This window comes from Budorcas taxicolor, chromosome 1 (genome assembly GCF_023091745.1).
Source record: "Budorcas taxicolor isolate Tak-1 chromosome 1, Takin1.1, whole genome shotgun sequence".
Lineage (NCBI taxonomy): Eukaryota > Metazoa > Chordata > Mammalia > Artiodactyla > Bovidae > Budorcas > Budorcas taxicolor.
Genome location: NC_068910.1, coordinates 200,979,414 through 200,992,121, shown reverse-complemented (window position 1 = coordinate 200,992,121; position 12,708 = coordinate 200,979,414). Strand labels below are relative to the sequence as shown.

At 38.5% G+C, this 12,708-nt stretch overlaps 1 protein-coding gene across 1 annotated transcript in view; it reads right to left on the bottom strand.

The window, feature by feature from the left end:
* The window catches only part of ACAD11 (acyl-CoA dehydrogenase family member 11), a 114,061-nt gene that overhangs the window by 75,539 nt on the left and 25,814 nt on the right, over nt 1–12,708 (bottom strand). Inside the window, exons 4-5 of the mRNA XM_052642058.1 lie at nt 9,289–9,450; nt 3,407–3,571 (exon numbers count right to left, since the gene is read on the bottom strand). Coding sequence (XP_052498018.1) covers nt 3,407–3,571; nt 9,289–9,450 — 327 coding nt within the window. The remainder of the gene's footprint in view (nt 1–3,406; nt 3,572–9,288; nt 9,451–12,708) is intronic.

Here is a 12,708-nt window from a genome sequence, read left to right as displayed (position 1 = left end):
GTTTTCTGATGACAAAACAAAAATAAGCTATTGCTTGGGGAAAAAAAATAAAACATCAAACCTTAAACATCACAGGAATGTAAGTTGATAAGCCTCCTATAATCCCATTCCCTATACCACTGTTTAGGTTTTAGTACATATTTACCAAAGAGTAAAGATTTTACTTTGTCCTAATTTTTTCTAAATAATAGAACTTGATAGGATATCTTAGAAAACTAGAATATAAAAACAGAGGGGAAAAGAAGAAAAGAATTAAAATAAAGTCAGCATCAGCTCCATATCAATTACCTCACTTTAGCTTCTTGGGAACCCTGATTTTGTTTTTCCCCCCAATTCAAAATGCACACAATATCAATTTCCTGGCTTTGATAATAATTTACTATAGTTGTGTGAGATCTCTTAGGGGAATGTGGATGATGGATACACAGCCCCCTCTATACTATTTTTATAACTTCTTGTGAATCTTTAAAGATTTTCAAAATTAAAAGCTACAACAAAAATGGAGGCACAGAGGTGGGGACAGCCATACTACTGGAGAACAAAAATTAAGCATAAATAGATGAGATGGAAACAGTTACTTAGTGATTAATTATAATCAGTTCTTTTAGCATAGATTCATTCAGAAACATGTAACTGTTGTATAAATGAGTAAGATGCATTTACTGCTTTATAGGAGGTTTTAGTCTAGAAGGTCCCCATTTACTCAACATTTACCATATAGGCTTTAGAAACAAAAGTAAGAAAAAAATTAAAGATACAATCCTTACCCTCAAAGGAAAAATAAAAAGCTTTCAATCATATTCTTAGGAACATGTATAGCTGAGCACAAACATACACATACTAAACTTGTTATAATCCAGGGACTGATATTTCAATTTGTGAAGTGCCTTCATGAAAAAGAAAAATAGTCTAATTCCCCACTTATTTATGAAATTTTAAACTATTATTCAATATTTTATTGAATAATTATAGTAAATTATTGACTAGAATTAATTTGTAATATTTCATAGTTTTGAATGTCAGACCATAGTGGATATCTTTTCCCTCTTTGACTAGTCTTAGTTTTATTGTATGATATACTTTAGCACTTGAGTATGTATTGTTCTCTGCTGTTACCACAGTTATCTTTTCTCTCCATCTGTATTTTGAGCTCATTAAGAGCTGTTTTGTCTTCTAACTACATGTTTCAGGGCACATAGTTGGTAATAAATAAATGCTAGTTGATTGGTACTTTGCCAACTGTGTGTTATTTCCATAAAAAATTAGCTACCCATATTTATATGAGACAGAAATTGATTAAATTTTATATCACTAATAATTATGGGATTATTGGGTGTAAAGTAGAAGACATTTTACTAGCTATTATGTAACCCTAAAACATAAAAGACATATAAATTTAAAACTGAAAAGACATACATTACAAATTAGCATTGCCTCCACAGAACTTAAGAAAGATGATCCTTGTTTGGTAACTTGAATTTTATAAGAAATGGTTTTCTAACATGAGATTAAATATAAAAAGGAAATAACTATTTGGAACTTACTGTAGTCTGTCATTATTTTCAGCATATTTAATATTTAATTTTAGCATATTTAAACATCTTGGTAGAAAACACATAACAAGGAGATTTAGGTCTGAAATTTTCCTTCCTTGATTAAGTAATGAAAGAAAAGTATTAAAACTACAGAAAACATAAAGAACAGTGACCTATTCAAAGATAGGCTCCAAAAATATTAATGAATCAAATGATATAGATAAAATATAGACCAGATCCAGTTTTAAAGCATAAGCTTTTACAATTTTTCTGTTATAAATTAGTGATCTTTCATTTTCCTATTCTATATTTAACAAAGTTAGAATTCAGAATCCATCCATTTCATTAACAAAAAGTTACATGCACACATATATATATAATTACATATACATAAATTAAATACCCAAACTGACTTTTCTATGAAAATTTTTGTTTTAATGGTAAATGTGCTCATACTTGAACTTTCTTTTTTTTTTTTATACTTCATCATTTTCTTTTTCTTTTTTTTTAATTTTAAAATCTTTAATTCTTACATGTGTTCCCAAACATGAACCCCCCTCCCACCTCCCTCCCCATAACATCTCTGTGGGTCATCCCCATGCACCAGCCCCAAGCATGCTGTATCCTGCGTCAGACATAGACTAGAGATTCAATTCTTACATGATAGTATACATGATAGAATGCCATTCTCCCATATCATCCCACCCTCTCCCTCTCCCTCTGAGTCCAAAAGTCCGTTATAGACAGCTGCGTCTTTTTTCCTGTCTTGCATACAGGGTCGTCATTGCCATCTTTCTAAATTCCATATATATGTGTTAGTATACTGTATTGGTGTTTTTCTTTCTGGCTTACTTCACTCTGTATAATCGGCTCCAGTTTCGTCCATCTCATCAGAACTGATTCAAATGAATTCTTTTTAACGGCTGAGTAATACTCCATTGTGTATATGTACCACAGCTTTCTTATCCATTCATCTGCTGATGGACATCTAGGTTGTATACTTGAACTTTCAATAGATATAGTACTACTTTGAATTATGACAACAATATAATTTATAATGCTATTTTCCTCCATCCTCTTCCTACAGGAAAAGAACATGAAACCCAGAAGCTCAGCACGTGAATTTAGAGCAGCTCTTCTGGCCCTACAACATTTCAGCATTCTGAAAAACTAATGAACCCAGAAAATCTTGCCCTGAGGAGGATTCAGGAACTGTAAATCTTTCACATCAGTGTTAGAATACTAAGGGCCGAATGTCTTGCCCAAAGGCATGTAGGTAAACTGAAGTACTTTCTTTAGTCCCACCACACTGTTTCAATTCTAGGCCTCACTATGCTCAGTGGAGGAAGATTATAGTTTTGATTTGTTTGTACTCTTTATGAAAATTACACTCAGTACATTTATACAGAGCAAGGTTCCATTAAATTCATACATGTTCTTTTGAAGCCTCAAAAGAATCTTTTGGAATTCTGTCCTCTCTGAGCTAATAATAATCAAACCAAAAATTCTCCAACAGGGGAAAAAAATGAAAATGAACCAGAAGAAAGAGCAAGAATATGTATAAGCTAAATATATTGAGTAGTTGAAAAACATTTTTGAAGAAAATAGCAACATGTATGTAAATTCCCAAATTATTTTAAAGTACTTAACTACTTTATGAGTAAAGGCCAGTATGAGACCTGGCCTTAAAGATAAGAAGACATCTATGCCAGAAAATCTACAAGGCTCATTTCCAAAAATTGTGAGCGGTGAAGACAGTCTTGAATGTAGAGGAAGAATGGGGATGGTTTGGGCTTTTTCAGCACTCTAGGGGAACATCTACTTAGTACAAGTCAGACATACTCAATTTTTGTAAACAGGGGTTCCAATACCTCTTTAGGGTGGAAAACGATGTTATCTAGTCTGAAATCTCCATGAATCAAATTTTCTTCATTGTCATTATCTGGCAAGTTTTTCATTAGCCAATCAGATAGCTGGTTCATGGCAGGGATGTCCTGATGAGCTGCAGCTTGATATTGCTTTGTCCAGGTTGATACCTAAAGATAAATAAATTTTTAAAATGATAGAGCTGAAAGTAGAACATAAGATTCAGCAATTTTTAAATTAAAACAAAATTCAATTATATCAAATTTAGGTTCAGTCTTTAATATTCAGGAATAATGCCTATGATACTTAGTCTGAAACACTCACATAGGCCTAAAAACTTCAACACTTAAGTTTCTCTCCCATCTAGTTCCATTCTACTTACCTAGACTTTTATCGGGGGAAAAAAAAACTGGCCTATGAATCAAGAGGTGGAAGAAACATCAACAACCTCAGATATGCAGATGATACCACTCTAATGGCAGAAATAGATGAGGAACTAAAGAGCCTCTTGATAAGGGTGAAGGAGGAGAGTGAAAGAGCCAGCTTAAAACTAAGTAAGGGGAAAAGGTGGAAGTAGTGACAGATTTGCTCTTCCTGGGCTCTAAAATGACTGTGGATGGTGACTGCAGCCATGAAACCACAATATGATTGCTTCTTGGCAGGAAAACTATGACAAACCTAAACAGTGTGTTGAAAAGCAGAGACATTACTCTGCCAACAAAGGTCTGTATAATCAAGGCTAAGTTCTTCCCAGTGGTCACGTATGGTTTTGAGAGCTGGACCGTAAAAAAAGGCAGAATGCCAAAGAATTGATGCTTCGAACTGTGGTGCTGGAGAACACTCCCTAAAGTCCCTTGGACAGCAGGGAGATCAAACCAGTCAATCTGAAGAGAAATCAACCCTGAATACTTGTTGGAAGGACTGATGCTGAAGCTGAAGCTCTAGTACTTTGGTCATCTGGTGCGAACAGCCGACTCATTGGAAAAGTCCCTGATGCTGGGAAACATTGAGGGCAGAAGGAGAAGAGGGTGTCAGAGAATGAGATGGCTGGATGGCATCATCAATGCAATGGATATGAACTTGGGCAAACTTCAGGTGATGGTGAGGGACAGGGAGGCCTAGTGTGCTGCAGTCCATGGGGTCACAAAGAGTCGGACACGACTTGTAACTGAACAACAACAAGAAATCAAGAAATGTAGGTTCTAGCCTTTATGTGGCAATTATTTTGTAAAAGGAAAAAAAAAAGAACAAACACATATACCTACATATGAAAAAAAATAGAAAATTTCTGAAAGGGTTACAAGAAACAAGTAGTCTCTGAAAAATGTTATATGGAGATTACAAAAATAAGGGAGACTTATTTCTCATTTTAATCTCCTTTTTTTAATTACCCATAGAATCTTCTAAAGAATCTTTGAAATATATTACAGACATGAAAATGCAAAGTTTTTTCCTATTTTTCTTAGAATGAATGCAATTAAGTCAACCTATTCTCAAAGTCCTCCACCAATTGAAATAATATTTACCTACTTATCTCTGTCTCTACTTTCTAAGGTATCTCTGTTCAATTTAGTACAGTAAAGACCTTCATCTTTGGAATCAGGGAGAGCTGGGTTTAAATTATGTTTAGGCCACTTATTTGTACATTACTTAATACCTGCAAGCATCAGTTGCCTTATCTGTAAAATGAGGGTATTAAAATCTATGTAATAGGGTTGTTACAAAGATTAAAAAACATTGGGTCTATAACTCATCTAGCATGGGACCTGGTATGTAGTGAGTATTCTTTCAACCTTAGTTCCTGCCTCTCTTCCTTCTTCCCCTTGAAACAGACATATGTACAAAGGGAAACAGCCCCATACTTACCTGGTCTTGCTATTCCTTTGATGTGAAATTCTCATCATCTTTTCCCTATCACTGTAGATTTTATTCTTCCTTAAATATACAGTACAAGACATATCTATCATACGAAGCATTCCTCAACTTTAACAAGGGCATACTTGTATCTACCCTCCAAATAGAACAGCTCTCATGATAAGTAACAAACAATTTACTACCAGATACAGTTCAGTTCAGTTCAGTTGCTCAGTCATGTCCGACTCTTTGTGACCCCATAAATCGCAGCACGACAGGCCTCCCTGTCCATCACCAACTCCCAGAGGTCACTCAAACTCATGTCCATTGAGTCGGTAATGCCATCCAGCCATCTCATCCTCTGTTGTCCCCTTCTCCTCTGGCCCCCAATCGCTCTGAGCATCAGGGTCTTTCCCAATGAGTCAACTCTTCTCATGAGGTGGCCAAAGTACTGGAGCTTCATTCCTTCCATAGAAATCCCCGGGCTGATCTCTTTCAAAATGGACTGGTTGGATCTCCTTGAAGTCCAAGGGACTCTCCAGAGTCTTCTCCAACACCACAGTTCAAAAGCATCAATTCTTTGGTGCTCAGCTTTCTTCACAGTCCAACTCTCACATCCATACATGACCACTGGAAAAACCATAGCCTTGAATAGATGGACCTTTATTGGCAAAGTAATATCTCTGCTTTTCAATATACTATCTAGGTTGGGCATAACTTTCCTCCAAAGGAGTAAGCGTCTTTTAATTTCATGGCTAAAATCACCATCTGCAGTGATTTTGGAGCCCCTCAAAATAAAGTCTGACACTGTTTCCACTGTTTCCCCATCTATTTCCCATGAAGTGATGAGACCAGATACCATGATCTTCGTTTTCTGAATGTTGAGCTTTAAGCCAACTTTTTCACTCTCATCTTTCACTTTCATCAAGAGGCCTTTTAGTTCCTCTTCACTTTCTGCCATAAGGGTGGTGTCATCTGCATATCTGAGGTTATTGATATTTCTCCCAGCAATCTTGATTTCACCTTGTGCTTCTTCCAGCCCAGCGTTTCTCATGATGTACTCTGCATAGAAGTTCAATAAGCAGGGTGACAATATGAAGCCTTGACATACTCCTTTCTTATATGGAACCAGTCTGTTGTTCCATGTTCAGTTCTAACTGTTGCTTCCTGACCTGCATACAGATTTCTCAAGAGGCAGGTCAGGTGGTCTGGTATTCCCATCTCTTTCAGAATTTTCCACAGTTTATTGTGATCCACACAGTCAAAGGCTTTGGCATAGTCAATAAAGCAGAAATAGATGTTTTTCTGGAACTCTCTTGCTTGATCCAGCGGATGTTGGCAATTTGATCTCTGGTTCCTCTGCCTTTTCTAAAACCAGCTTGAACATTAGGAAGTTCACGGTTCATGTATTGCTGAAGTCTGGCTTGGAGAATTTTGAGCATTACTTTACTAGCATGTGAGATGAGTGCAACTGCATGGTAGTTTGAGCATTCTTTGGCATTGCCTTTCTTTGGGATTGGAATGAAAACTGACCTTTTCCAGTCCTGTGACCACCGCTGAGTTTTCCAAACTTGCTGGCATATTGAGTGCAGCACTTTCACAGCATCATCTTTCAGGATTTGAAATAGCTCCATTGGAATTCCATCACTTCCACTAGCTTTGTTCCTAGTGATGCTTTCTAAGGCCCACTTGACTTCACATCCAGGATGTCTGGTTCTAGGTGAGTGATCACGCCATCATGATTATCTGGGTCATGACACTCTTTTTTGTACAGTTCTTCTGTGTAGTCTTGCCACCTCTTGTTAATATCTTTTGCTTCTGTTAGGTCCATACCATTTCTGTCCTTTATCGAGCCCATTTTTGCATGAAATATTCCCTTGGTATCTCTAATTTTCTTGAGGAGATTTCTAGTCTTTCCCTTTCTGTTCTTTTCCTCTATTTCTTTGCATTGATCGCTGAAGAAGGCTTTCTTATCTCTCCGTGCTATTCTTTGGAACTCTGCATTCAGATGCTTATATCTTTCCTTTTCTTCTTTGCTTTTCGCCTCTCTTCTTTTCACAGCTATTTGTAAGGCCTCCTAAGACAGCCAATTTGCTTTTTTGCATTTCTTTTCCATGGGGATTGTCTCTTGTACAATGTCACAAACCTCCATCTATAGTTCATCAGGCACTCTATCTATCAGATCTAAACCCTTACATCTATTTCTCACTTCCACTGTATAATCATAAGGGATTTGATTTAGGTCATACCTGAATGGTCTAGTGGTTTTCCCCACTTTCTTCAATTTAAGTCTGAATTTGGCAATAAGGAGTTCATGATCTGAGCCACAGTCAGCTCCTCGTCTTGTTTTTGCTGACTGTATAGAGCTTCTCCATCTTTGCTGCAAAGAATATAATCAATCTGATTTTGGTGTTGACGATCTGGTGATGTCCATGTGTAGAGTCTTCTCTTGTGTTGTTGGAAGAGGGTGTTTGTTATGACTACTGCGTTCTCTTGACAAAACTCTATTAGCCTTTGCCCTGCTTCATTCCGTACTCCATGGCCAAATTTGCCTGTTAGTCCAGGTGTTTCTTGACTTCCTACTTTTGCATTCCAGTCCCCTATAATGAAAAGGACATCTTTTTTGGGTGTTAGTTCTAAAGGGTTTCATAGGTCTTCATAGAACCGTTCAACTTCAGCTTTCAGCATTGCTGTTTGGGGCATAGGCTTGGAATACTGTGATATTGAATGGTTTGCCTTGGAAATGAACAGAGATCATTCTGTCATTTTTGAGATTGCATCCAAGTACTGCATTTCAGACCCTTTTGTTGACCATGATGGCTACTTGATTTCTTCTAAGGGATTCCTGCCTGCAGTAGTAGATATAATGGTCATCTGAGTTAAATTCACCCATTCCAGTCCATTTTAGTTCGCTGATTCCTAGAATGTTGACATTCACTCTTGCCATCTCCTGTTTGACAACTTCCAATTTGCCCTGATTCATGGACCTGACATTCCAGGTTCCTATGCAATATTGCTCTTTACAGCATTGGACCTTGCTTCTATCACCAGTCACATCCACAACTGAGTATTGTTTTTGCTTTGGCTCCATCCCTTCATTTTTTCTGGAGTTATTTCTCCACTGATCTCCAGTAGCATATTGGGCACCTACTGACCCGGGGAGCTCCCCTTTCAGTATCCTATCATTTTGCCTTTTCATACTGTTCATGGGGTTCTCAAGGCAAAAATACTGAAGTGGTTTGCCATTCCCTTTTCCAGTGGACCACATTCTGTCAGACCTTCCACCATGACCCTCCCATCTTGGGTGGCCCCACAAGGCATGGCTTAGTTTCACTGAGTTAGACAAGGCTGTGGTCTGTGTGATCAGATTGGCTAGTGTTCTGTGATTATCATTTCAGTGTGTCTGCCTTCTGATGCCCTCTCACAACACCTACCGTCTTACTGGGGTTTCTCTTACCTTGGACGTGGGGTATCTCTTCACGGCTGCTCCAGAAAGTGCAGCCACTGTTCCTTACCTTGGATGAGGGGTATTTCCTCACGGCCACCCCACTACCAGATTACATATTCTTTTATACCATTTTCAAGTTTCATGTAAATGAGTTTCATGTAGAGGTGTCACAAAAATGTTAAGTTCCTTTAGGGGAATAATTGATTTCTATTTTTTTGAAATTTAACACAGTACTTAGCATGTATTAAACATACTTATATGCTTAATAAATATTTATTAAACACATGCTTAACAAATATTTGTTAAACTAATTTAAAAAAGGAAAATTGTATAGAAAATGTATTGGTAAATTAAGTGAAGAGACAGAAATAGCAAATTTGCATTTATATATGCTGTCAGTTATAGAAGCTTTTGCTGATCTAAAAATTATAACATTATTTTATGTTTAAAATAAGTCTATCTGAAGGTTCAAAGTTATAGCCAGATTTCAGAAAAGTATAAAATAATAGGTTTTTACTTTAATTAAAAATGTATATTCTGTTTCTAAGAACTTGAGAAAAGAAACTCTTTGTGTGGATGCCTTACCTGTCTTTTGCAATACCCAACACCTCTACCATATCCTTCCAGCTGTAATGACTGTATATTCAAGGAATGTAACTGAGCCAAGGTTTGTATCATGGCCACGTATATGGCTGAACGTTCTGCTGGGCTAACTCCAGGAACTGTCAAATCACGAAAGATTCGGCCCTATGGAAGCAATTACAACAGATAATTTTAAACAAAATAAATCTTTTCATACAAATTATTTGCTGTGTCATCATACTCTGTTTCATACAAAGATTAGGTACAGTTTTGCAATCAAAACCAATTCTCTGTAGAATGTGCCAGCACTTCCCTGGTGGCTCATATGGTAAAGAATCTGCCTGCAATGCAGGAGACCCACCAGGTTTGATCCCTGAGTCAGGAAGATCCCTTGGAGAAGGAAATGGTAATTCACTCCAGTATTCTTGTCTGGAGAATCCCATGCACAGAGGAGGCTGGTGGGCTGCAATCCATGAAGTTGCAAAGAGTTGGACACAACTGAGCAACTAACACATATATGCCACAGGCGAAATACAAGGATACACCAAGATTAACTTTAAGGACAAAAACTACTCTCCAGTAACATTTTACCAAATAAAAAATATTAAAACAATTTGGATATACTGTTATTAATGGACTGGTTTCTTATTTGGAGTAGTTTCTTTCCCTCTACTATCTGGACAGTTTAGTTATTGCCATTACATGTCTCTTTACTGACACCTAGAGGAAGAATAGGCCAATATAATAATTAGTAAATATGTTCCTAGTTTATCTCACTCAAATTGTGTTCTCAAATTAAAATGAAAGTTTAATACAAAACAGAGAATATAGCCAGTATTTTAAAATAACTCTAAGTGGGAGGTGGTCCTAAGATGGTGGAGGAATAGGATGGGGAGACCACTTTCTCCCACACAAATTCATCAAAAGAACATTTCAACACTGAGTAAATTCCACAAAACAACTTCTGAATGCTGGCAGAGGACATCAGGCACCCAGAAAAGCAGATCATTGTCTTTGAAAACAGGTAGGAAAAAATATAAAAGACAAAAAAGGTAGGGAGGGAGATTAGTCCCGGGAAGGGAGTCTTAAAAAGAGAGGTTTCAAAAACACCAGGAAACACACTCACTTCCGTTTCTGTGGTGAGCCTTGGAAGCACAGAGGGCAACATTACAGGGAGGAAAAATACATAAATAATTAAAACCCACAGATTACGAGCCCAACGGTAACTCTCCCAGTGGAGAAGCAGTGCAGACACCTGCATCTGCCACTAGCTAGCAGGGGCTGGGCAGGGAGGCGCGGGCTGCATTGCTTCACAAGGATCGGGCCTGAATGCCCCGAGTGTAACCAGAACGAGCTAACTTGGGCTAGCAAACCAGACTGTGGGATAGCTACCACGCGAAAAGCTCTAACATAAGACACCGCCAGGACCGCGCACAGAACAAAGGATGGAACAGAATTAGCCAGCTGCAGACCCTCCCCCTCTGGTGACAGGCAGCCAGAGTAGGAAGGGCCAGAAGGGGGCAATAGCAGCCCCAGAGAGACATTACCTACAAAACTGCAAATAGGCTTGTTTGCTAACTAAGACTTCTTGGAGGTCTGGACAGTCATCATCCGCCTGAGAAAGTACGCCAGCTGTACACCCAGAAAACTGAGCAGCAGGGATGGGAGAGGCGATAAGTCGCAGTGATCGTGCTCACCAAACACCTCAGCTACTCGGACCTGAAGGGCACAAAACACAGGCCCAACCAGTCTGTGCCTCTGGGGACTACCTGAGTGCCTGAGCATGAGCTGCTTAGACCTAGGAGGTGCATGCAGACCAGGGCCGGCCTCGGATGGTTCCAGTGGAGCAAGCTAGAGCCTGAGCTGTGTGCACCGTCAGGCCCAGTGTGGCTGAGACACTGTAAGCACTCACTAGTGTTATTTGTTTGCAGCATCCCTCCCTTCGCACAGCGCGACTGAACAAGTCAGCCTAAAAAAAAACTGTCCACCACCAACCCCCTTGCGTCAGGGTGGAAATCGGACACTGAAGAGACCAGCAAATAGAAGAAGCTGAAACAGAGGGAACCACCTTGGAATTGACAGGTGCAATAGATTAAAATCCTGTCATTAGTACCCACTACATAGGAAGGGGCCTATAGATCTTGAGAAATATAAGCCGGACCAAGGAACTATCTGAAAAATCACTGAAAGTGATCCCACACTGCCCACAATCCCACCAGAGAAAGTACTAGATACATCTTTACCATTTTTACGATCATTCTTTTTGAAGTTTGTTTTTTCTTTTCTTTTTCTCTTCTTTTCTAACACTTTTTAATTTTTAAATCCTCTATTTCTCCTTTAGTTTTCATTTTTATAACCTACTATTAATTTCTCCCCCCAAAAAGACCCAATTTTTAAAGCAAACTTCATATATATATATATTTTTAAATTTTATTATTTTTTTTAATAATTCTTGTGACTTTTTTTTCTTCTTCTTCTCTTTTTTAATATTGTATTTTTGAAAATCCAGCCTCTATTCTAGATTTTCACTGTTTGCTTTTTGGTATTTGTTATCAATTTTGTACCTTCAAAAACCCAATCTTCAGTACATATTTATGCTTGAGAGAGAGATTACTGGCCTTACTGCTCTCTCCTCCTTTGGACTCTCCTTTTTCTCCACCAGGTGGCCTCTGTCTCTTCCCTCCCCCTTCTCTTCTCTACCCAATTCTGTGAATCTATGTGTGTTCCAGATGGTGGAGAGCACTTAGGGAACTGGTTACTGGCTGGATCTGTCTCTCTCCTTTTCATTTCCCTCTTTTATCCTCTGTCTACTTCCTCCCTCTCCCCTTCCCTGTATAACTCCGTGAACACCTCTGAGCGGTCCAGACTGCGGAGCGTCCATAAGGAAGTGATTACTGGCTAGCTTGCTCTCTCCTCTTTTGATCCCAGCTCATCTCACTCCAGTCATTTCTAACTACCTCCTCCCTCTTCTCTTCTCCATGTAACTCAGTGAACCTCTCTGGGTGTTCCTCAATGTGGAGAAACTTTTCATCTTTAACCTAGATGTTTTATCAACAGTGTGGTATAGAAGGGAAAGTCTTGAGACAACTGTAAAAATAAAACTGAAAACTAGAAGCAGGAGGCTTAAGTCCAAATCCTGAGAACATCAGAGAACTCCTGACTCCAGGGAACATTAATTGATAGGAGCTCATCAAACACCTCCATACCTACACTGAAACCAAGCATCACCCAAAGGCCAACAAATTCCAGAGCAAGACATACCATGCAAATTCTCCAGCAACTCAGGAACACACCCCTGAGCTTAAATATACAGGCAGCTCAACGTTACTCCAAAACCATTGACGTCTCATAACTCATTACTGGACACGTCATTGCACTCCAGAGAGAAGAAATCCAGCTCACCCACCAGAACTCCGACACAAG